At 34.9% G+C, this 27,227-nt stretch overlaps 2 protein-coding genes across 4 annotated transcripts in view; one reads left to right on the top strand and one right to left on the bottom strand.

The window, feature by feature from the left end:
• Nucleotides 1-26,873, top strand: part of LOC110373960 (major myo-inositol transporter IolT) — a 34,299-nt gene extending 7,426 nt beyond the window's left edge. The window contains exons 1-10 of one of the 2 annotated variants that reach the window (XM_021331461.3): nucleotides 15,048-15,204; nucleotides 16,402-16,611; nucleotides 17,520-17,682; nucleotides 20,558-20,739; nucleotides 21,162-21,346; nucleotides 21,796-21,974; nucleotides 22,585-22,741; nucleotides 24,634-24,908; nucleotides 25,290-25,417; nucleotides 26,772-26,873. In XM_021331461.3, the coding sequence (XP_021187136.3) occupies nucleotides 15,168-15,204; nucleotides 16,402-16,611; nucleotides 17,520-17,682; nucleotides 20,558-20,739; nucleotides 21,162-21,346; nucleotides 21,796-21,974; nucleotides 22,585-22,741; nucleotides 24,634-24,908; nucleotides 25,290-25,417; nucleotides 26,772-26,815 (1,560 nt within the window). In that variant the 5' untranslated portion in view covers nucleotides 15,048-15,167 and the 3' untranslated portion in view covers nucleotides 26,816-26,873. Of the gene's footprint in view, nucleotides 1-15,047; nucleotides 15,205-16,401; nucleotides 16,612-17,519; nucleotides 17,683-20,557; nucleotides 20,740-21,161; nucleotides 21,347-21,795; nucleotides 21,975-22,584; nucleotides 22,742-24,633; nucleotides 24,909-25,289; nucleotides 25,418-26,771 lie in introns of those variants that run through there. The other variant, XM_049844843.2, reaches the window with a different exon arrangement.
• The window catches only part of LOC110373961 (hemicentin-2), a 274,475-nt gene that overhangs the window by 122,910 nt on the left and 124,338 nt on the right, over nucleotides 1-27,227 (bottom strand). The gene's annotated exons all lie outside the window — the stretch shown is intronic.

Genomic DNA, 27,227 nt, shown 5'->3' with positions numbered 1-27,227 from the left:
GCCACAACAATCCTTAACATAATAAAGTTAACAGCTTAAAGGAAATTCCATTCTCTTCTCCAATATTTCTGCAACCCGCAGAGATTCCATTCTCGCCGATCCAGAACATTCCAGTACATTCTAGAACATTCCAGTTCGCTGTAAGTCGCACCCCGACCTAAGCCCTGGCACACATTGTGGATCGAGTCGCCAATTTGTGGAGCAACATTAATTACATGCAGCCTGTGTTTTAAATTCTTGTGGAACACAGATGTTTTATTTTAATTGTTCTCCGGTTTGTGTGGTTACGCCTTTATATCTAAGTAGTGTGAGATGTGCCTTGTAATTAGGTCGTGCTTGGGTTGTTATGACCCATTTTTTTGGATTTTTGTACTGTGAAAGGGGGAATATTATGCATGGATCATGGTATCCTGTGATAGTAAAAGCCTTTAATTAATCTTTGAAGATGGATTTAACAGCAACGCATGAATTGCATAACTACTGGAGGGCAATCTGCTTATATACACGCACATATACACGACAACGACATTTAAATATCGAAATTTCAATGTAACCAAAGACTAAAATACTTGTAATAATAGTTTCTTATATCAAAATGTGTTGCGTGAAACTTCTTTGCAGCACAGTAACTTTTCAAAAATCCAAGCTACATTTTCAAAACTTGTCAATTCACATCACGCCTCAGTTGAAACGTCAAAATCTGATAACACAGAAGCCATTTCAACTGCAGATTTCATTTCAAAAAGGTAGCGGAAACCCGTGAATAATTCAAAAAGTCTCAAGATTTCATACCTTTAAGAATCATACGAACAATTCAATAAAGAGGTAGAGGTATATACCGCGTTTCTCGCCACTAAGGGTGCTTGAACATTGTCTGTATAACTGGGACGCCGTCACGGAATAGAATGGAAACAGAAGACCCGCTTGTTACAATGATACAACAAATGTAGGTCAATAGATGGTATCGATGTGACGTTTCTTGGATTTGTAAATACGTAGATATCTACTGTTAGTCTTCTCAACAGTGTTACAGTGATGTCTAGATTATGGATTGAGATTTTTATTTTGCAGGTTTCCTGAGTTTCGTAAAAAAAGCTTAATATTCGTGGAATGATTTTTGAAAAATACATGATACACCCTTATTTGCACTTTCTGTTTTTTTTATTGAAGTTTTTACAAAACCCAGTGTATTTCGTCTAAACGGTCCAAGTTCTTAAGATTAGCGTTAGAGCAAACAAACAACGAACTATTCAGCTTTACTATAATATGATAGATACGTGAACCACACCCATTACCGACTACTTGAAATCTTTCGTCGTACAAACAAGATCTTCTGTGCACTTATCTACTCCATGACACTATCTCCCAACATCCTAGCTCCCCAAGCTTTTAAACTGACTCCCCTATTTGTTGGAGTTCCTCACCGCGAATGATGAATACGGTGGAATTTTCAACACTTCAATATACTTATTGAGAATTTGAAATTCAAATGTGGGTCTCTATTCTGTCTGACCGTATGTGCTTTGTTAGGAGTGTAGGTTTGAAAGTTCGAAAGTATTTTTGTTTGTGTATGTAGTTCAGTTTATTTGAATGGGGTTTTTATTTGTGTTTGGTTTGGTTGTTTAGTGGTTGTGAATGTGTTGATTACGTACGATTTTTGTATACCAGGCAACGTTGAGGTTAGTTATCTCAGTGACAGTCAGTGTTTAGTCTGGTGGATTTTAGACTGCTTACCAGACTTATTGGCTTGTGACGCTAAGTACTGCAAAAGTATTCATGTTACAGCTAAGATATATTCTTACAGCCAGTTTCTTCATCAAAAGTAAAAGCCAAAGCAATGTCGTAAAGTAAAAGTAACAGTCAAATTCGTTTTTTCAAGGCTACAGTAATAGCAAAACTAATAGATAAAACGAATTTGACCGTTACTTTTACTTTATGACATTACTTTGGCTTTTACTTTTGATGAAGAAACTGGCTGTTAGTGTGCCAAGTGACTGATGGTCATCCATACAATCTGATGATCACCCATCCAATTGCAATATTCAGCGTTAATCGTGATGAATCATCCCTTGCTTTCATTTATCCACAAACTCCAACAAAAAGTGGATTGTTACCTAAAAAGTGTTTTGAAATTACAACAAATTACGTTGATGCTGTTATAGACGCTAATTAATGGGACATAACATTTAACGTCGGTGTTACGGGGGATTAATACGTTATGAACGAAACCTGATAAAATATGATTATGGCTACGTTACGGTTATTAGTCTACTTATTCGGATTATTAGCTAGGTACATCGCTCGTTTTGAGCACTAAAGTATAATACTTTGCTACCTGAATAATATTTGCTTTCAACGGTGGTTCTAAAGCAAACTTTTGCGGAAAAATATTTTTGAATGTATGTTTTCGGTTTTCAGTTTTTTTTTTTGTTTTTGTGGATAGAAATACAAGAAATAACGTAGGATACTTTTTATTCGAGTTCAATTTTGATTGACTCAAACTGCAAGGTACAATAAATGCAACCGATCATTCAATCATCATTTCAATTTTATAGGGTTTTCGTTACTGCTTTCTGAGTAAAAGGGACGTGACAGAAAGGTGACATACAAAGTTGCATCGAAGTTACTCCTTTTTATTTGTTTTGGATTTATGGAAACATTAGACTGACCAAGGCTAAATAATAAATAAAAATAAATGAAGCTTCGTTGCTAATACTTCTGCTCTAATTCTTGTGAGTAGGAAAATATGACTGGTTTAGTTTCGTCCAGACTTCAATCCGTTTTATAAAATTAATAACAGCCTAGATCAGAAAACAGATCCAGATATTTTTAATAATTAGAATTTAATTTTGTAACCGTATAATAGAAATTCTGAAAACGATTTTTCTTTAGAAGGCTTTCAGCTTTCATAAAACGGATTTCAAATAAACACACCCGCCCATCAACATTTCACGGGGACATCACCGATCACTTCCAAAAAAAACAAATGAAAAGCTCGAAAACTATTTTCCCAGAACAAATAAATTTTCCAGCACTAAAATAGAAGCGTTGCCACGTAAAAAGATAAACTAAAACTGAAGGTATAGCTGGCTTTGCACAAAAAACGGCCAAGTGCGAGTCGCACGAAGGGTCCGTACCAGAGCAAAAATGAGCAAAAAAATCAATTGTATGGGGACCTCCAAAAATATTTATTTTATTCGTTGTTATAGCGGCAACAGAAATACATCATCTGTGAAAATTTCAACTCTCTATCTATCATAGTTCATGACATACAGGCCTGGTGACAGACAGACGGACAGACGGACGGACCGACGGACGGACAGAGGAGCGAAAACAATAGGATCCCGTTTTACCCTTTGGGTACGGAACCCTAAAAATTGGAGCGGTGCCTGCTATGACCGGCTTCACCTGTCACGGTGAACTCCACGCGTGTTAGTGACGCGCTACCAGTTTCGATTGTAACCAAAATAACTTAGTTTTGGAATAGGCACACTTTATTGGATATGATATGGCAGAAAAGTTGGCAGGAAAATCGTTGAGTTTAGCAAGATGACGTTGGTACTAATAAGGTTATATTTTGGATGGGTGATCACATGTTTTACTTTTAGTTTTCTGGAGATACACAATACAAAAATTATATCCACAAATATTGTACACATATTTCTACCTGGGTCGACAAAATATCTTGGTAGAGCTTGTATAATTTACATAACTCAATTACGTTCACAACTCGTAAACGACACTTAAGTAACAGCCCACATCCTGGCACATCTAGGTCAGAACACCATCAGTGCAACTCGAAGCAGGTTTACTTAACCCTTCGGAAACTGGCACTATTCCAATATAATTGCTACAATACTCCACAGTCCATGGTCAGTCGCTTCGCAACCCTGATTGGGGGAAGTGGGCTAAACTGACAGCGTTCCCAGTGTATATTTACAGGTGAACGGTGTACTCCATTCTAGTGTAAACAGTTATCTATCTGCATATCTGTGCCGCAGATGAATTAATCACGGGAGACGTGACGAAAGTAAACGGTCGACTGTTGTTTGTGATTTGAAAATCGAAAGAGTTTATGCAACGTTGCTTCTCATAGAAAATTGTGTGTATATTTTTGGTGGAGTGGAGTTAGAGTGGCTCGTTCAACGTGCCAATGAGGTGGTTACCTAAAATGATCTCCTAAAATTTCACAGCCCTCCAACACCGAAAAAATTCTCATCCCTTGAGAAAAAACCGTGTGAAAACCAGTTAAAAATTCACCCTGTTACATCGAAAAAAATAGCTACGCTACCTTTTACGGGAGTACCCCATAAATTAAATACCGAAACTTTTACGAAAACATTTTAAATTGTTGAAAAACAGCGGCTTCTGCCCTCGGGCGTCCGTTGTCAAGTAGGCCCTTTATCTCACAGTTTTATATCTCAATTTCCCCGTTTTTTAGACAGGATTAGGGTTGCGTAGTCATACATAAAAGCCGCCACATAGGGACGAGGGAGCACTTTAAAAATTCAATAGAATTGCTGAAAGAAATTTTATTGGGGCCATTTTTCTAGTTTGGGGTGAACTGTTAACTAACGGACGAAATAGTTTTCGTATCGAAAATAAAAATGTTAGTGGGAGTACTTTGTTGAAATTTTATCGTGCCTCATTTTTCACGAGCTCGTTTTAAATGACGAGGTTTAAGTGGACCAATTTTCCTCTAAGTAATGTAATTCTGTCTCTGGTTGAAGAGTGGTTCATTAAGTTTTTAAAAATCCAATGATGAATGGAATTAAAATATTAAATGAGCGTGGAAGAGCTTGCATTCGCTGTACGTTGACAAAACGACACGTGTGATACGCCGCGTGCTTACTTTTAGCAATGAATTTCTTTTAGCATAATTATGAGCAAGTTCTTTTAGTAATAATTTTAAATTATCATTCCTCGCGCCTGGGAGAAGCAAGATGTTGAAGTGTTACCACACATGAAAACTTTAATTTTGTATCCCTGTATCACCGTACGTATGTACGTTGTTAAGAAATAACAAAATACTTTTAAGCTGGCGTAGACATTGAACTTGGTTGTGTATTTATTTTTTCATACATTATACGGACTACTCGAGATGATAAGTGTGTGTACTGTACAATAACAATTTTGTTATAAAAAATATTTTATTTTCAATCACTTAAACGTCGGTATATTTCTTTACTTAAAGCATTAATCTCTCTTTTCATCGCTATAATGTTGCCAAGTATAATTTCGGGTAGTGCTTTACTTTAACAAATAAAATACAAAGGGTTTTCATATTGTATGCTTTGAGTGTTATCGATAAAATATAATAATACATTATACACTTTTTGTGTACCTACTACAATTATTTTTTGCGGTTTTACTGGGAAATTTTCTTCCACAATCTGTTAAAGACAATGTATAAAATTAAATGGAAATATTACAAAGCAATTGCATATCAGAGAAAACATAAAAAACAACATTATTTCCTGGAGATATTTTGTCCAAAAAATCCATATAAATAATCAATTCATTGTGTTGCTGCGTCAGTAAAAAAATCAATAGGGTAAAGAGGGGAACTTTGGACAACCCTACTTGGGATTCTTGATATTGATCTCTTATCTCGAGGATACAAAGTTAATGATACGTACGACTAACTCTATTTGCTGTATCCTATAAAAAGTTATATGAACTTAAAAAATATTTTCCTGTTACCTTTTTTTTTGTAATATTACCGTAATGGGCCTACTTAAGGTTGAATTTTACTTAAGAGTAGCTTCATTTACACCAGAATTTAAAACTAGGCTATAGCCTTCTTTGATAAGAGGGATATATAATACCTAGTAATCTTTTCAAATTAGATCTGTAGTTCCAGAGGTTAGCCCGTTTAAACAAATAAACTATTAAGCTTAACATTAATAACGAACTATTAAGCTTAGTATGGATTTCATAAATAAATGAGTATTATATCATAATTCACAGTTGATGAAGTCACATAACTTCATCGTTATTAAGATATTAGTGTCGTAGGTCATGGTTTGTGTACTCAAGCTTATTCTAACTTGCAATTTACATCATCATTATAATGCTCTAAAAACTGCGAATAAAAACAAGATTCATAAAGCTCACCTAGTTATTACCAACTTGATCCGAATGGCTGAACTCAAATAGACAATCCTTCAAGAATAAATATATACAATTACCTATAAATATATGGAAAATTGAAGCTCAAAGCGCCACTTTGTTGTTCATTATATTTAGTGTTTTACACAAACATTGTAAGGCTCCCAAATAACCTTATTAAATTGAGATGTCAATGAGTATCTATCATTTATATTGATACATAAACTAAATTCATACCAGTTGCCAGTGGACTAAACTGTCTAAACACAAATTGCTGTCCATCATATTAATATACGTATACAGTTCCATTATGTAGATACAAACGTTTATATCATAAATCATCTTAGACCCAACAGACAGCTTCGAATATCATAATCATCTGACATCGAAGGTTCTAGAACATCACAATAGAACATTGTAACTAGATTGTGGAGCTAAAGCCTACATTAGCAGAATTGCTTCGCTAAGCCGCCGTCCCACGTGAGCTGTGAATGCGATGTTGAAATATCACATGCTAATGCTGCCTGAGTGCTTCTAAGTGTGTTGCGAAATTTGACGAGATTGAAATCGTGTTGCAGGCGATTTTCATTCGGAAATACTTTTCAGGTGCAATACATAGTTTTATAGGTATGTAGGTAATTAGAAAGAATATGTTCCCGGTTGACAACTGTTTTTCAATCATTTTGACTTATGAATAATTGGTGTTGGTCATCTTTAAAATCATTTTGTGGTAAGTATTGTATGTGAGGCAAATATGTAATATGTAGTTACATTGTCAAATACAAATAAATTGAACGAAAATGCAAGTCTAAGTATTATTTTACCTACAGCAGAAACCAACACTCTCGCCATGCTAATGATCTGTTCCGCTTTCCATTTTGCATGTTCACACATCTCCCTCACATAGGACACAGATAGTCGAAGAAAATGCATGTACAAAGCTGTTGAATATGAAGTTCCTGACTTCTTGGCTTTAACAACTGTTGGCGTGGCTTCAAAATGCAGGGTACTGCGTTCCTGTCTCTTCTATCCAGACAAATTATTAGCAGCATTAAAGTTTATCACGCCTGCAAGGTTTTATGTACGACCCCATCTTTGTAGGTACTTAATTCGCTTAATGGCTTTGGCTCTAGTTTCTAAGTTGATTTATGATTGCTGAGTTTTATGTTTTTTGATTGTGTTTGTAGTTGGCTGTTTGTGTGGGTAATAAAGTTTGTTTGTTGTAGTGTGAAATATGCTTTCAAAGATAAAATATGTTGACACCATTGAAGGTTGATTACAGCTAAGGTAACGTCAATTTACTCCAGGTTTACTTCGAGGCGACTGACCCTTAATTTACAACAAACAAGAGCGATATAGATTATTAAAAAAAAACACTTCATATTACCACTGTACAAAATTACACATTCCCTTTTATTAGCCGGGATCCATCCAATCCAATTGCGAATGACAACTGCCGATACCGGACAATACTGTCAGCTAGTTCATTCCACACGAGTATAGCTAAACAAGACTACAAAGTCCCGACGTCAATCGAAGCTGACGTCTTACTCGGAACCACTAGAGAATCCTCGTGTCAAACATAATCCGGAATTGGCGACCACACGTTAAGTTCGCCGCACAAACTATCCCAGTACCCGGAACTACACCAACTAATTCACTAAACTTGAATATTTCTCCCTTGTAGAACACTACATGCAAAGTATTTTACTTTTCATAAACTTCTGCTCACGGGAATATAGAAAAGTTTGCAGCAAATCTGTTGGTCCTCCCGTACTTTGAATACCAGAGATATTCTATTGATCCAAAAAGTTTTGCCCAAAGTTTTTATATTTGGCAGCTGGGAACGCTTTGGTAAAGAGAAAACAAATTATAGTGACGATTGCTTTGCGCTGTGAATAATATATTTGTTGTTCGTGTTTATTTGTTTTGAATGGTCGTTATTTAGGGGATAAAATTAATGGTGATATTGCCTGTGGTTCATTTTAGCCGCGTTCACTCTAAATTTGAATATTTAATGATAAAACGCAATTTGAAAAAGTAAATCTGAATGTTGAGATTTTTTAATAAGATTTTTGAACAATGCATTTTTTTAATGGTTAAAACAAATTGGTGTTTCAGCAGAGTAATGGAGAAACGTAAACTACCAAAATGGTAGTAATATTTTTACTTGGAATAACTTTTGTTTAGAATAGTCTATTTCGGGTAAAAAAAATAGAATTTATCATCGTTTTTGTATTTGAAGTCTAAAAAACCGGAGCTTTCTGCTGCTTTTTCACGAAGTCTTAAATTAGGGACATAAGTCTATTAAAGAGATAATGTAATTTTAGTTGACGTAGTTTGCCATATGTCTAAAAATAAAAAAAAAAATCAATTGAAGTCTACAAAGTATTAATCATAGTTTAGTTTAGTCGGTTAGATATTGCCAACCTTCTATGTTTTGTTATTTATGTATATTTGTATAGTGGAACCTAATGAACAGTCATGCAATATTAATATTAATAACGTGATGGTTGCGATTGCAATTACTACTAAGTACACAGGGCTGTGTTAATGACCTGGCTGTACTTCAAATATTATTATCATTAACTTTAACAGCCAATTCTCTAGTGGACTTACAGCCAGTTTCTTCATCAAAAGTAAAAGCCAAAGTAATGTCATAAAGTAAAAGTAACGGTCAAATTCGTTTTTTAAGGCTAAAGTAACAGCAAAACTAATAGATAAAACGAATTTGACCGTTACTTTTACTTTATGACATTACTTTGGCTTTTACTTTTGATGAAGAAACTGGCTGTAAGACTACTCTATGACATAGACGTAGTTCTTTAAACAAACTTTAAGTTTTAATATTAACAAACTATATTTTTAATCAGCACGTTCCTACAAAAAGTTTACTTTGTATGTGAACTTACTCTTAACTCTTTATTCCATTAATGTAAAAGAAAACTCATTTCAAATAAAGAATATCTCAATTCCATTTTTGGACTTCAATTCCATCCAATCGAACCCACCCAGTCCAGTATAAACTAGATACATCTGGAATGTTCTAGACTCGTGTGTCAGCCTACGAGTATTCCATTTCAGTTGGCTCATCCCTTCTATTGAGCATCTCTCAAGAGTTATTCAAACCGTCTAGCTTTTGAAGTGTTACGTAACGCCCGTCTGACTCCAACAAAAGGGTTTACGCTTACACTTAGTACTTGGGGACAAAAGTGTTAACTGTAATGAGAAATACTGTCTCGTAATAACGTGGAATGATGACTGTTTTATGGTGAAGTGTGAGCCTGACGTTTGCTCGTAGTTAGGACTATAATTTTAGTAGCTGTTACAAGCGTCCTCGGAGTACTTACATTGTGTGACCGAATGAAAAGTAGCCTTAGATATGTTATTCTGTTTGTATAAGTTTGTTGCTGTAAAACTCCTTCAAAATCGTTCTGTATTTATAAGCTAATCGGTCAGGTATTTTTGTGTGAAAGGGTGATAAAATGGGCACATACTATTATTCATCTAAAGTGTGATTAGTTTTTGACAGGCACGCATTGCAACATCAATATATTATCTTCGGACAATTTTATTTATAGTTTGTTCATAGCTGTAATCATTATCCTAATAAATATACATCTCGTCATTAACGGTGTAATTACAAATACGATTCGAGATATCAAAAACTGAATCACCAATTCACTCTGTCAATAAAATCATAAACAGATAATTCTCAATTAAATCAATCCACTGTAATCTACAAATAACTTCTGAACGAAATTACCTACCTAATTAATATCGTACATACGTTATCATTGGCCATATAATACGTTTCTGTGTAGCCAGGTGTGGTAACTGGACATCATTATTGAATCATTAATTTAGAAGCCGTCTCCGTGCGGCCTCAGTGACGGCGGAGAGGTAATCTAAAGCTCTTAGGTATGTTATGGAGAGGACATTTGTTAGACTTTAGATGTGAAGCATAATTTGTGGATGAAATTCATTTATTTTGGAAGAAGGAACTGGCTGTTCTTGTGGTTTTGCTCACGTCACGGGAGACGATAGAACCACTTTTAAGAACCAGGCAAAAGCTGGACTATGTTAAATCTTAAGCTCGTTGACTATTTGGTATTAAATATTCGATGAAGAAAGAAAAAAATAAAGAAAGAAAAAACATTATTAACACAAAAGACGCAAATATCACAAAGATCACATGGGAATCACAGACATTACTTACAGAAAACCGACACTCTCGTCACAACTTTTTTCAAAGATTCAGTAAACGCAAAAGATGTAGGTACTCTCTATATGTAGGAATCTAAATACCTATCAAGGAGCTGCCAAAAGATCGCGACACTACAAACACAATAGCAAATTTTTCCGATAGCGTGAATGTATTTTCAGATACAAATCATGCACACACAAACTCTTTATGCAGGTCGTGTTTAACTTAGAGCATTTAATTATCCGGAGTCGCCATTGTCATACCTATCCAAAGAAACGAAAGTGCAACTCATACTCCTACCTATACATGTCTGGTGCCCGTTTTCACCAACAATCTCTTAACGTTTCCCTGAGAAAAAGGGCTCCGCAAATAATAAAGGTTATAAGGGACACTTAAACTTTGGTGAAAACGAAATTCATATTAAATGTTCCCTAAGAGTTCTTAGGGCATCCCTAAGTCTAGGTATTTGTTGGTGAAAATGGGCATGAGTTAAGTATATGCGTGTATTTGACATTATTGTCATGTGCATAAATATGCAGAAAATTCATAAGTGAACACCCACAATTCGTTGCGTTGCTTCACCCCCCCCTGCAAATTAGCACACCTTTTGCATAAAAATTTTCATAGCGTGTCCAGTTGGCCTAACGCTCTAAGTGTTTAGACCATAAATATTAGTTTTCCACGTGAACCGAAGTGGAAAATCACGGTGACACCAATCGTGTACGGGAATTTAGCCTTAATGTAATTGGAAACTGAAAACTGTTATTTAGTTGCTATTTCGCTCGTAATAACACGTTGCTTTTAACTATAGATATTACGGCTTTCCGGGAATTTTAAATTAGGTGGGTATCAGTTTTTAACGTTGAATATAGGATATTGTATTTTTTATAACTAGTGGTATTCTGCTATGATGAAATCCAAAATAATAGGAACTCACATTAAATTGATCATCATCCCGGCTGTCATTGATGCCAAAGATGTGCACTTTGGCAGTCGTGTGTATTCAAAAGCCGGATATTCTGATAACTTAGTATCGGGTTGCCATCTTCATACAGTTTGTTAGACAGTCGCTGCATGTAAAAAGGCTAGACAGATGATGAACTGTCACTAACTATAAGGACTGATGTTTTACAGCAACATCAACATACACTTTTACAGCTTTACAACAAAAGCAAGACTATCTCTGTAACATATAGCCACGTTACGTTACACATTAGGGTCTGTTCAGACAGACCGGCTCGGCGAGGAGAGCAAATTCTTAACACGTTGAAAATCGAGCACTTAGTATTTGTAGTAAGGTACATTTTTGCATGCGCACTGCTTTTGTCATTAAGAATGCTGGACGGCGCTTGGTGTGAAATAATAAGAGGAGCTGACCGGCTCCCATCGCGTGCTTTTTCTTGGTCTTGCAGACGTTTGGCTCCGATTGCATGCTTCTCGTTCACGTAGACAATCGGTTTCGGTCTGTGTCATCATCATCTCCCAAGCCTCTTTCCTAACTACGTTGGGGTCGGCTTCCAGTCTAACCGGATGTAGCTGAGTACCAGTGCTTTACAAGGAGCGACTGCCCTATCTGAGCCCCTCAACCCAGTTACCCGGGCAACCCAATAGGTACCACTTTGTTAGACCGGTTTCGGTCTGTCATCATCCTCCTCCGAGCCTTTTTCCCAAACTATGTTGGGGTCGGTTTCGGTCTGTGTGAAAAGAAAAATGCGGTCCGATGCTCTCCGAGCCGGTCTGTATGAACCGACCCTTAGGTTACACGTTACGATATATGTACGTTACGGTAGCAGTTGCAGCAACCGGTTAGAACACAGGTGTTCGCCGTGAAACACGGACACCATTAACGAATGATTAATTCTGGAGCTATGTGCCGTACATAGTTCAACGTGCGGTTGCAGTGGCAGCGGGTTGTGTTTTTTTTTTTTTTGTAAACAGGATGGTAGCTATTCTAGTTATTCAGGGTAGTTTATCAAATACAGCTGCTTAAAGAAATACATTTATTGAGACATTTTCATAAATATGAGAGATGATTGTTTTTCAAATAACAATATTCTAATTAAAAATTGATTATTATAAGCATTATTAGAAGCATTATGTCATATAATTCTTTTCAGTTTCATATAGGTATTTCATGGACAATTAATTGATTCGGCAAATATTATTGTTTTTTTACTATAAAATAACACAAAACAGCTCTTAAATATGACCCAACGCATTTTATTGCTTTAAAGTAATCTATAAACCCATCCTGTATATGCATACTCTGACGTAGCACTTTCGTGTGTGACTGAGTGACTGAAACTTGGAGCACCAAAACATGGATAACATTAACGAATGATTAATTCTCTTGCTGTACACATACTTTAGGTCAGCGTGTGGTCACAGTTACAGCGGGTACTTTGCTTGCATTGCTTTGTTATTATGTGCCAATTTAAGCCTGCAGTTTCATCCGAATTCCAAGGGAACTACTTCATGTTGCAAGATAAAAATAGCCTATATGTGATTCGAAAGTACCTATAAGCTATTATGTACTACAAAGTTTCTACAACAGAATCCGTTCCGCTGTCAAAGTGTGATTAAGGTACAAGTATCTAAACATCCAAAACTACAAACTTTTGCATTATAATTAGTAAATGGCTTATTATTAGTAAGTTTGAGATCCGGTTGAGATGATCGTATGAGCATAGGGGGTGCTTTAGAAACGAACGAAGTTGTGGACGAAACTTAGTTCAAAGCCGCAAATCATTTGACAGTCCATACATTTTTAAAACCAGATTTTTTTATATTTTGAACTACATGATTATTTCGTATTTTATATTTTATAAAAATTATATTCGTCCATGTGATTTTCCGAGTACATTTTATTTTAATACAACTGTCACGCATGACGAGAATGAAAAATGTATAAATAGGTCTTTTGTTTTCAATAATGGATGTCCGCAGTTTTTTGTTTTAATTAAATAACCATTGTGGTAGTGACTATTGGAAGACTGGTTTTTTATTTATAACAAATATTTTCATTATTCATGTGGCAAAAAGGTTTTCAACTTAACGTTAAAAATACTGAAGACTGAAAATTCTATTTCAAAATTATAATAAAATATCAGTCTCTTTTCTGTAACCTTGCTGAAAAAAGCTTATCTTCTTAGTTTTAAAAAAATCTTTAACAAACCCCTAATAAAATAGAAAAGTAAGAAATGTCATAAAAAAAATCAAGCATAGTATACCTGATAAAATAAAACTAAAGACTTTGTGTATTTGCTTGTACGCGGTAATCACAGTAACTGATTTGAAAAAATATTTCAGTGTTTGATAGCCCATTTATCGAGGAAGCCTACATATAGTATGGGCTACTTTTTATCCGATTACACAAAATGATTCCCTCTTAGGTGAAACCGCCCACGGAAGCAAAGCTCTTTTATATTTAGCTTAGTCGTGCATACAAAACGAGGGTTCACCTGCACCAAAAGTTTGCCTAATCAATTTATTATTTAACCTAACGACCCGCTAACACAGGCACCCCACCCCATCCAGTATAAATGGGACTTAATTCAAAGGGGAGTAACGCCATCTTATAACTATTTCATGAATGCCTGTTTTGGTAGCAAAGTACAGCGTTGAGCGTGATTATCGCGTATATACTAATCCATTGCTGGTTTTATGTGGTGACTGAATAATTTAATAAATATCCACCGAGCATTAGTCATGGACATGATATATATGTACATGGAGTAAGGAAAGAGCGGAGATGCCATAGTGCAGGTAGGTCAGGCGCCTTCTTCTATCAAATAGGTACAGTCGACATGACTAAAACTATCAGTTACGAGGCGTTCGGGTTCTTTGAGACATTTGTCAACGATTTTTGGTATTACAAAAAATGGTCCTAAGAAGGTGTATAAGAGCCAAGACAGTCACGTTTCTCATCCCCGCTCACCTGCATTTTGGCGCTCTACTCTCTTAGGAGATTTTCCGTTATGACACCTCCGCTAGTAATTTTGTTTTTCATGTAACATGCTTAATTAACGTGTTTTAGAGGCATTTGGCGGTGTTTACTTGAACGCTATTTGTGTTAGCTGATAGTATTTGCGTAATTAATGTAGTAGTACGTATTGATTGCATAAAGTGGTGTAATTAGGATGTCAATCGACAATTTTTTTATGTATCTAATATCAAAAAGCTAAAATAAATGCAGATTAATACATTTACAGGCATCTTTTGTTGGTTATTATAATTCTGGTTTATTATATAGATCAGGTTTTCTATGAAAAATGGTTTCTGATTATTCCTTAGAATGAAAAAAGTTGCTAAAAATACTCTCTTTAATCATGTTGTTTATGTGCTTAAGTAAGTACGTAAATAATATGATAAAAGTACTTAGTTTTTTTTAGAACAAAGAAGGAAAAATCTCAAATAGTAATTACTTAATTACGACATTCTCCATGAATAGCGTCAGGTATATTAATTGCATCTGTCCAAATATTTGTTTTGACTACCGTCACGATACACGCAATTTACTTAACAAATGACACACGAAAAGCAACCCTATGACTCATTGCAATAGAAATCATTACAGGAAGTTATGACATAATTTTATCTCATTTACACGGAGATAAATGACCAATATAACTTGACCTGTGCGGTCAACTTAAGGAGTGTAGATGAGGGATCAATATAGACTGGCTCGACCACATTCATCAAGGATTTCGGAATCAAAAGCAGTTTGTGTGACACGATACTATCAGTGCTATATTAATACTGATCGCGGTTGTAATTATTTTGTCATTAAATAATGTTAATTATTATTTATTTCGGCTGTTAATGAATCAATAATTCAGTAAAAACAAAGATGGCTGACATGGTTCATGATTCTCCTGCGGATGCGGGTACGTATTCTTTTAAAATTAAATTATGAATTATTTTCTTAATAAATTTTCTTACTTTTCCATTTTGGTTCGCCTTGTTACACGACTGTTCACTTGAAAATTTTCAGGCAACTGGTGTTTAAAATATCGTTTTGTCTCAGTCAATTTCAAACAATTTGAGAATAGATGTTGTGCGAATTTAGCGTTAAGTGTTTAAGTGGTAGAGCAATTCATCGTTATTACGGTGAATTGCACCATGTAACTACATAGAAACAATTAGTAAACAAATAACCATCCGTAAAATTCCCGATCTGACTAATTGGGGGCAAGTAAAAGCTGGTTATATACTTTCTTTCTAGCTGTGGTTTAATGTTGCAAGCCGCTCTTACAGTGAGTTGCACCATTTAACTTGGACAGTTACCGAAGCATTTCCAGTTATCAAATCGTCGATTTTACCAAGCATACGGCTGGTTATCGTTATAATTAAATGGTGCAACTCAACCTTCATTTTAAATAGGTACTAAATATTACCAGTATTTAATATCCCCAAACAAAACTGTCCTAAAATCTATTATTTTGCGTTACAAACTAAAATGGAAAATATCATAATGGCGGGGTATTACGGGGATCAACCGGGGAGACCATCGGTCATCATAATCCCCATTTTGGTACTCCCTAACGTAAGGGTCAAACCTTATATAAAATTTAGTTCTGCTTTACATTTGAGCGCAGCTTATGTTAGTAGGAAGCTTAAGTGTTTGGATGGGTTATTTTTTCGTGTTATACTTATGTATAATTGTTATGTGTGTTAAGTATAGAGTTGTGAATAATTAAGGGACTTGTACGTGTAACTGAATAGTAATTTTAAGCATGGGCCATTAAATTATCATTTTAAGCATTTTAGACGCATTTTATTGGAGGAAACAGGCCTGTTTTCATCATACAGAGAAGGAATCGTAACTCTTGCTTAATGCAGATTGGCTAATTAAGACTTTTTAAATACCGGGTTTCATCGAGATGTTTTCCTTCACCTTTATTCAGTCATTGGTGTCCAACATGTATTTAGAAAGCGCATTATAACTTTAGAAAATTTCATTGGTATTCCTCTGATCTGAAATTGAATCCAAACACCATGTACTTGAAAGACTTTAGCCACGAGGCTACAACAACGACATAAAACTCAGGATGAACAGTGTTAAATTCTGGTATTCTTTTCAGAGCCAATAACTCCTATGCAAGAAATCAACAAAGCTTATGAAGTATGTAAATTCGGTTGGTTTCACGTGAAGTTGCTGTTTGTGAGTTTTTTCGGGTGTATCGCTAGTATTCTGGTTACGAACACCACTTCGTACTTACTGCCGATAGCCGAGTGCGACCTTAACATGAATCTCAAACAAAAGGGACTTTTGAATGCTATGCCTTATTTTGGTAAGTATTAAAAAATATATTATTTAAGTATTTTATGTCAACCTCCTGAAATATTGCACAAATGCAAATCAACACCTTGTATATTAATTTCTAGACGGTTTCCCGCGGTACCCGCGTCTCTTGGAAATTACTGTTCGCAACGAGATAACCTCCTCCTTTTTGGGAAGTCGGTTAATAAAATTTAGCCTAAGTTACTTGGAGTGTAGCTTTGCAACTGTGAAATAATTTTTCAGCCTTTAGGGTACAAACCAACAAACATTCCTCTTTATTAAATTAGTAATCTTAATTTGATATAATTACCGTAACTTTTATCACAGTACCTACTTACCGTTGTTTCATTAAAATCGTTTTTGTATTTTGCGTCATCCGTCACAAACGTTTACATTACATTAATAAAATAATATTACTGAGTAGGTACAAAATTAATTTATAGTTTAATCCAAATCAATTTCAAAGTGCAATTGATCATGATCATTAACAAAACGCAAATATAAATTAATTGTCACTGACAGCCATATATTTAATTGCTTTTATTTTCATAATGAATTTTCAATTTATTAATGTCTATTTCTGACATCCATTATATTTTACATTATGTTGCTATGAAAGAGCTATTATTTAGTCTACTGTGTTGTACAATAAATAAGTTCCTTTAAATATGGAAAAAAAACCTTGTCTTCACAATCAATGATCAATCATCCATCGTTTCTTTGATCATGCTGCCCCCCATCATTATGTCATCCACCTAGTCTTTTCCCAACTTGTTGGGGTCGGCTCCAATCTTAATCGGATGCAGCTGTGTACCAGTGTTTTACATGGAGGGACTAATCTCCTCAACCCAGTTACCCGGGCAACTCGAAACCTGTCTCCCAGTGTCTTCAAATATAATCATATCTATGTTTTTTCAGGTATGTTCGTATCAACAGTAATAGCTGGATTTTTGATAGACACATTTGGAAGAATATACTTTTTAAGGATTGGTTTTGGAGGCATATTTCTGTGCACATTATTTTCGGCTTCCAGTCAGACTTACGAAATGTTGGCGGCTGCTAAACTATGCGAAGGTATTTTGTGAGTAATATTTTCTCTTTCAATATTAGGTATTAACTACTTTTTTTGGATCAAAGGCAGAAAAAATCACTCTTTCAAAATTCATTAATTCTAAGATGATTTTGATAACTTACTTTCCTGAATTATTGCCGTTTGGTTGAATGGATGAAAACAGGAACTTACCTGAAAAAATAAAAAATAACTTACTGCAAGCAGAAAAGAGGCCAAACATATAATAACAATTAACAATAACAATTATTTCACCGAAGAAACTCTTCTATTTTTACTAGACAGCATCGTTAAGTAAAATGTACCATCATTCAGTTAAGCAATTACATTTTATGCAAAACGATGCAAACAACGAATAAAATAAACAATTAATAAACTCAAAGTAATAATTTAGATCAAGTCTTTTGATGCGCGTCCAAATAAAAACAAGGTAACGACCGTTGCTTCACCTCCCTTTATCAAATTGTAACCTTGTTTACCTTCAAAAATGCCTCCAGCATTAATTATCTCAGGTACATTAAAAGGCTCTGGCCAACCCTTAAGTTTAAAGGAGCGTGAAGATAAAATGGGGTTGCTAACTTGTCACCCAGTACCATAATAATTCCCAAGTCTTGACGGATTCATCAGACCGTTGAGATAAGCAGCCAACTCAGTATTTTTCTTTCATTTCCTCACTTGTTTTTAAGCAGGAATTTTTAACTGCAAAGTTTATTTTGTAAACCCCTAGCTTGAAGTTTAAAGCTAATTTTAAATTGAATGATAAGGTACACCATTTGGCAGCAGCGTTTTTCGAAGTAGTTGAAGAATTACGGGTTTCTGTAGTGTTTTTTGAATTAAAATTCTATGAGCTGCTTTAGAAGAAATTTTAATGAGGTGTTTTATTTCATGGGTAAACTCATTATAAAAAGCTCTCATGTAAACATTTAATTATCTCTAGCCAACTTTACTGGTACGAATCCTGAGCAAGATAATTTAACAGTTCTACATACAAATATGAATGAAAAACTTTATGTAAACGAATCTCACTAACCATCCTTCATATGAAACAAACAACAAGCAAACTGTACGCTGCACCAACCTCATACATTATTCCTCTAAACTTCCAATACAGTATTGCCATTTCTGGTAGCATCCAAAACTGTAAATAATACAGTATTTGTACTGCGTTTGGTCTCGTGCCCAAAGTACTGACAGCAATATTACCCTGGCATAGTTGTCAGGGAGAACAAAATGACTAGCGGAGATGCCATAGCGGAAAATCTCCTAAGAAAATAGCGCGCTGATCATTTTTTGTTATACCAAAAATCGTTGACAGATGAGTCAAAGAACCTGTACGCCTCGTTATTTCACTCATAACTGTCGTTTTGGTCATGCCCACAGTACGTTTCTTTTTTTTTAACGACGTCAAAAATCATCAAATGACCCCTCCCGCTGTGGGTTAGCAGCGGTGAGGGAGTGTCAGCCTCTTACTGACTAAAAACCGTCGTATTCTGTCGTAGGCCTTTTAAGTACCAGGGCCGCGGTAACTCTTTCGAACAATCCCGCAGCCCGTACGTATTTGACCAAGATGAGATGCCTGACCTACCTGCATTATGGCATCTCCGCTCATCTTTCCTTGCTCCATGATAGTCGTCTATTGCAGCCAGCGCTGATATATTGGGTTTCTCCAATTTTGGTGTTTGATGTTCAGTGACTGTTTGTTTGTAGAATCCTGCATAAAGCGCGTCAATTGCTTTATGATTATCTGTTTTGGTTCGGAGTTTTGATTGGGTAGTCCCTATGTATGACATTATGTGTTTATATTTACGATGCTGTCTAAGAAAAATGTTTAGATTTTTTTAAAGTTGCTTTTAATGAATCTAATTCTAATTCTTTGTTGTTTTTTTTTCTAAATGGTATAGAATATAAGCTTGTCACCACGGTTATTTGAGAACAATAGCATAGGTACATTATTTTATGGTCTATCAACTACTATAATAATTATTTTCCTAATTGAGATCAATACGATTTCATACGACTTCTATTTGATATTGAATAAGTTTGTTCGAATTATTCTTTACTTAGAGGTAAATACTAGCTTTAAAATACTAAGATAATATCAGTAAGGGCACTAAGAGTACTTGAATTAATTTAGGGAGCTCATAAAAAAGAACCTATAGATAGACCTTTTCCAATAAGTGCTCTAAAAGGTACCCACGATTTAAAAAATGAAGATTGTGAAAAGGGCCTTTTAGATAGCTGTATTATTTTTATAAGGCTAGAAGAATATTTATTCTTTTGTGTACCTAATTCGGCCCTTTTATTTACGGTCATCATTTTTCGATATCGCGATTAGATTCATCTTTATGTTGCAGTAAATTTTTATTGCAATGAATTTGTGAATGTGAAAGAAAGAATCTATGAATGTAATGTTATAACTTTTGTTTCAAGCGAATGGGTTTTGATTTGTATGTTAATGAAGTTGCTATTACCCACAATTTATATGTATGTGGAGTTGAAGATAAGGAGTAGGTACCTAAATATTCTGTATTTCAATTTATTACCGACTTTGATAAATAATGTAAAAGTCAGTAAACAGAACTATCATGAAAACAATATATTCTCATTATTTCCATTTTGTCTATGTATCCTTTACATACATTACATTACATAGATACACTCCTTTATATAATTATTTACATATTTACAATACATATACAAAAAAAAACTATCCTAATAAAACAAAAAAAAAACTAAAACTAAAAAACGTCAAAAAACATTACACAATTAAACTTAACACCGGACCGGCCGGGACCAACACGTCATTATCATACTCTTCGAAACACGACCCTCCGAAACACCGTTAAACTAAAAAATAATATTATTGTATTTGTATTTTAACTTTTAGATTCGCCACATCCTTAGCAGCCATATCGTGTTTAACGTCAGAGTTCTGCCACTCCTCAATAAGAGACCGCGTGATGTTTTGCCAGTCGTCTTACGCTGCGCTCACGCAGATTCTGTCGCCGGCCATGGCATGGGGCATACTCATACAGGATTGGAGGTATAGCTTCTTTGATGGGGCTTTTGGTGAGTAAGGTGATAATAAATATATCATTGTCTATCTCCTGCCATGATCCCGATTTCTTATCTGGTAGAAACTACCAGGGTCCTCTTAACTTAATTATAAAAGTTATAAAAGTGCTAATATCGTTCTTGGTTTAGTATTATGAGTATTTTTTCAAATAGTGATATCTGTATCCTTGATCAATAATTCTGTTTATGGCTTTAAATACTTGTCTACTTAATATTTGCCTGTTTTTGTTTTGCATTAACTTGGCCTAGAATAAAGACAAATGGCCTTTTCTGATACCTTTTCTATATCCAAAAAACTATTACACCACTCAAATTATAAATACCTGTTTCAGACACATATGCACTTTTTTTAATTTACCATTTTTAGCTATATATTTTCTTTATTTACATTTATATTAATTCTGATTTTGTTACAGTACTTAATGTTTGGAACTTCTACTTACTCGCAATGTCACTATGGTCGTTGACCGCGTTTCTCCTGTACCTAATGTTACCAGAAAGTCCAAAATTCCTAGTAACACAAAAAAGATATGTGGAAGCGAGAAATATTTTGATCAAAATATACGTGGAAAACAGTAGAAAACCTGCCGACACTTTCCCGGTGAGAATATTGCATTTTTTATCAGAGCTAGTTCGGGGAATATCTGAAAACAGACCTGCTTATTTTCCTATGCAAAATGTACTATCTAGCACATGTTGGCGAAATACACTGAGGGACAATGAATTTGACATACTTTTTTTTTGTTTTTGAATGAAAATGGAAAATCCACTAGTAAATTATTTTGAGCACACTTTGTGAAATTAGTTGATTTTTACTTCCTATCAAAATTTTTCACTTTCTTTTTAAGTGACGTCAACCTCAATCTTGTAATAAAATAATGGATTTACTATGTATTTGGAAATAAATGAAAGCCTCATGTGTTTGATACTAGTTGGCTTTTGCTAACAGCATAAAACTATATAATAAAATATAATTTTGGCTGGCTTGACCAACATCAAGTAAAGTATTAAGTACTTTCACATATACTTAAACCATTTTCTATTCACCAGTATCCAGAAATATTCGAAAAAGAAATCAAAGAGGCAGCTACCGAGAAGGAAGATGCAAGCAAGACGAAGTTTGGCACAAAAATACTGGCTGGCCTTAGAAATATGAAGCCGCTGTTTCATAGACCTTTACTCGGGTATTTGGGCCTGATTGGTTTGATGCAGTTCATCACGTTGGGAATGTAAGTGGATAGTACGTATGTTTATTCATTTTATAGTAGTTTAAAATAATATTTAGAGATTTAATTGGCCGCATTTTTGCGTTTAATCAAAATCCCGCAAAAACTGCTCAAAGGGAGCAGAAAGAGGAATAATCATGCATAAATAACCTATTTATAATATTAGTAGGAAGACAAGTATAAATTCAAAGAATTTCTCAAAGAGTATATGAACTTCTATTTTGTGTTTTTTACCTGGTTTCCTTTTTTATCCCCATTGCAGGTCTCTGCTCAAAGGGCTATTTCGCCTGATTCAACCCATTTGACGTAGCTCCCGTTATATTTTTTTTTATTTCTTTTCGTCTATGCCTCCGTCAAAGCGTTTAAGGCTCTGAAAATCCAATTCAGTCACTATCTACTGAAGTCATTCAACTAGCAAACGTTGGACGAGATGGATTTACTGATATTCCTAAATTTTACCTTTTTTAATTTTTCGTGTCATCGTTTCATCATTTGTTGCTGTTGGATTATCTACTTTATTATTTGGCACGTTAGGTGTTAAATTGAGTGAAACAACTATTGTCATAGCAGATAAGACGGAACTTCAAAAATATATATAATGTTGTTTTTTTAGACACAACGTTATCAGGCTGTGGTTCCCTCAATTATCAACGATAGTCGAGCATTACAAATTGGATGCGAACCAAAATTTATGCGACCTATTGGACGCTTATACGGGCACTTTGAAAGTAAAAAATAATCCGAATTCAACGGCAGGAGTGTGCGTACCGGTAAGTGAAAGTTTATTCATAAAATTAATGTTATTAGATTTTGTTTGCAAGATTTATTATTCAAAGGGGCCTTCAAAAAATTTGGGGAACTCATTTATTCAGGAGAGGTGCTTGGAAAATTTGTAGCACCATTGATAAATGTTATGTTGTATCTAATGATACATTCAAATTCATGCCCTTGGAAAGAATTTTATGAATCTAATTCAAAAGTAACGCAAAGGAATTTGGTTTACTCTCGTGTCAAAGAACCTTTTTTTGTTGCGCTTCAATGGGTATTTAAATTGAAAATATAATGCTTTACATTACTCTATTCCCTTGAACAAAATCTATTAGCTGTTTTTGTATTTTATATAAAATAATTTCACACATAACCATAACAAGTATAATACGTTTTTGATTACGGAACTAAAAAGATTCAAAACTTCAACCTTCAAAATCTAAGTTACAGGAGGAATAATATCAACTTCAAACTATTGGAAAGAACTGAAAAGTAGCACCTGGTTACCATATCTCGTGGAAACAGCTTGAGACTAACTAAGTTATCTCCAGCCAATATGGAGACGTTGATATATGATTTTACAAAGTTCACCCGTGCAGTTTCACCCACTTTGAAATCGATGATGGGACCCCCTCGGGACCCAAATTGAGTTCCGGGGAAAAATATCCCACTTAGTCCCTGCCATGATTTATCTTCGTATAATGTTTCACGGAAATCGGCCGAAGCGTTTTCGTGAAATTGGGTAACAAACAAACCTTTTTAGATTTGTTATAGTAGGCATAACGGAGGGGTGTTTGGTGCTCAATTACAAAACCGCCACATTACTTAGGTTCTAAAAGAAGGCGATATTTTTTAAAGAGTTGTGTTCGGTAATACTTTTTCTTTTGTTAAGATACTGTACTATACTTTGGTGTATTTCAATTTGTTGAAATGTTGATGTATTGTTTGAAAGATTGGCTTTGGGGTGACGTGTCGCGCGCTAAATGATCGAAAAGATATATATTTTTTTTGATAAATCAACGGGGTATAAGAACTAGCTATTCCCCGGGGATTTCATCCACAAGCTGGGAGAAACAACTGAGTAAAAATAAGCCTATGTCCTTTCTCAGGTCCTAGACTATCATGGATACCCGATTTCATTTAAATCTATTCAGTACCTAATTTTGGTATGAAAACCCGACCGACAAATACACATAAACACGATTTGAAATTTTCATTGAATAATCAAAAACATTAGCTTTTTATTAGGCTCTCACTTGTACCACTAGTGTAAAATTCTAAAAAAGTTTTTTCCTCGTGTACTTTCCCTAACAAAGCGACACGTAAGTTAAAAGCTTGCCTATCCAATTAAGGCAAATGTGCTTCTGCTAATAGCATCCCCGCAATAATTCGACGCGGTTTAGTTTCCAACTACACAACCCTTAGCATTGCGGGTTTCGCTCTGAAACCGCAAAATCCATTATTTATAGGACCTCCTTAATATTTGTACTGTCATTACATTTTCCATGTTAATATTCCCTTCGAATCTTCCTTTAATTGTAATGATGTTTCTAGCTAATGATGAGTTTCCTCAGTTCTTTGCAGATACAAAGTAACGTATAACCGTTTCTATTGCCGCCAAATTTCATATCAATCGATTAAGCTGGCAGAATATTCCCGAAATAAAATATGTTCTCTGTCCTAATCCTGGGATGTAAACTATCATCTCTGTTTATCTTTGAAGCTTACACTATCAAAACTATTGATTGGTTTTCATAAAATTTTATTACACCACGGGCTTAAACAACATCGAAAACTTTGTGGTTTCATTTATTTCCATTTGGTATATAAGAGGAAATGTTTACTATATCATGTGTACGTGTATTTTTTTTAATTCTTTTTTTTTCTCTTCTAGCACGTAAGTGGCTCCGAAACCTACATCAACAGCATAATCATAGGCTTAATAAGCATTCTACCTTATTTCATCAGTGGGGTAATTGTGAACAAGGTCGGTAAAAAGGCCCTCTTGTTCGTAGGAGGGGTGATATCTAGTGGGGCCTTGCTTGGACTGAGGTGGTCAAGTTCTAAAGCAATGATGGTGGCCTTCTTTTCTGTCAATATTGCTATCACGCAGACGATGAAGAGTTTGACACAAGTAGTGTTGATCGATGTCGTCCCTACGGCTATGAGGTAAGGAAAACCTTTTTGTATTCATACATATATCAAATAACAATAAAAGTTGGTTGTTTTATCTTCAATAATAAAGAAATTATGTAACATTTTTCTAAAAACTTTGTCTTTGTCGTCGTAACATCCTTAAAACGTTTACTCTTAACAAAGGTCTTCTCGAAATACTCCTCAGCTGCAAACCTCCGGATATTCGGATTTCCAAAAATCAAATTTTGTTGCGTAATTTGTTCCTACCAAACCCTTAAAATTTCCTAAGATTAAATCTAATCTCATTACAATTAACTTCCCTTTTCCTTCTATGTGAATAATACTTAGCATAAATCCCGGAAAATTTTGCTTCTTACTAAGGGGTTTTATTAATTATTCTTTAATCTTTCGCAGGACTTTAGCGTTATCTCTGGTGATGCTGACGGCTCGTGTGGGCACATTAGTTAGTAACGTCGCCTTCCCTATTCTACTCGCCATGGGTTGTTCCATACCCTTCTACACAATGGCCGCCATGATGTCTTGTAAGTATATTGTTTGTATCTTCTACTGCTGTTTTGTTTGCTTATTTTTCATTGTCTTTAAAAACGTCTGGTTTATTGTTACTTACTTTTACTACTTGCATAAAAACAATCCTAACATTGACGGTTATATCTTACTCATGTGCCTCATACTTTTCTTCTAATTCTTAATCCTTTATATCATCAAGTTTACATACACCATTATTTACTTCTATTTCTGTTGCAACTATCAGAACGAATTGTAAACCAATCTAGATCACATCATTATTATTATCTCTTGTAAAATAAGTCGTTTCAATACCATTGCCTTAGATTGGACCAGTTAATCTATTTAACTACTTGTAATGTAATACATATTTGATTATTATTTGAGGATGGTTGGATTCAACCAAATCGTGAAATCTCTTCACATTCTCGTAAATTCTGATTTCAAACTATATTTAAAAACTATTTGCATCCCGATATTACGTCACATTTCGCTAAGTCAGTGCACCGTATATTGGATAGTGGCACCGGCGCCGCTGCACCAATTACGTATAAATCTGGATTGGATCACCGCACTACCAGCCGAGCTCCTAATTTGAGAGATTGGAAATAGCAAAAATTTGTTTGCAAATATTCCTCTCGGAAAATTTTCAGTATTAGTTTTTAAAACATTTTCACCTTCATTACTTCGAATGGTATACAGAAATCGGGTTCGCAATAATAATTGAAGTTTTGCTAATGTAACTATTTTTTTCATCTGTTGGGTCTTTTTTATGACTTGGTTGCATAAAATTGGTAAGCTTGTTAACTAAGCTAATTAAAGTTGTATCTATTACGTCAATAGCGCTACGGTAGGAATCAAATGTATGATCTCTTTATTGTCAGAATCGCCTTAGCCATTAGGTTTTTACCACTTTCCGGAATATGAATTTCAATAGCCCATCTATTTGTTGGTTTGCTCACTAGAGAAGTATCCCACATTACTTGAATACTGTCCAAACCTCTCCAGTAGGCAAATCAACAGATAGCTAAGTTATTGAAATCAGCAGCTAGACTCGACATTACAGCTCATTGTTTTTTGAACCTGCATCCCACGCGATAAGTACAAGCTCAATAAACAGTTGACGACCCTTCCCACTCGTCTGCTTAGCCATTCATAGCAAATATTTTATTTCTAATTTTATTTGCTTGTCAGGGGCAGTGCTATTATAAGTGCTCGGGTAAACCTTTATCCTCTTCTATTATTTATTGTTAGCCAAAGGTTATTCACCCACTATCATCTTCAGAGTCATAAAAGGGTGAAGGTTATTTTTTCCTACTAACACTACACAAATTATTTGTTCTAATTTGACATTTTTTTCCTTGGTTCCAGGTGTGGTCATGTTATCAATATTCCTGCCAAAGAAGAAACAATAATGTACTTAACTCATTAGATTTAGTGTAGCAATAAATATAGTTAATTGTTTACTGTTAATCTTTGTTTTATTTCACACTAAGTAAACAGCTGAGAACAGCTAATTTATTTTGATAAATAGGTACGTAACTCATAAAAAAACTCAATTGGTTGTCAATAGTTATATGTAGAATAGTAAAGAATGTGCAATGCGCTCCTCAAATATTATATCACATCATATCGGCCAGTAGCGGACCAACCCTCCCGGTCTTGGGCAGCCCATATCCATCCACTGCCCACAACATTCTTCAAACCCTCGGTCTACCATACAGCCTGCAGAACATACACTACGTTTAAATAATGAATATGCACAACTCATATCCTACCTCAATATTTTTACGATTAACTACTGAAGGTCCCTTCAGAACATCAATC

Source organism: Helicoverpa armigera, chromosome 15, assembly GCF_030705265.1.
Source record: "Helicoverpa armigera isolate CAAS_96S chromosome 15, ASM3070526v1, whole genome shotgun sequence".
NCBI lineage: Eukaryota > Metazoa > Arthropoda > Insecta > Lepidoptera > Noctuidae > Helicoverpa > Helicoverpa armigera.
This window is presented reverse-complemented; position numbering and strand designations above follow the sequence as displayed.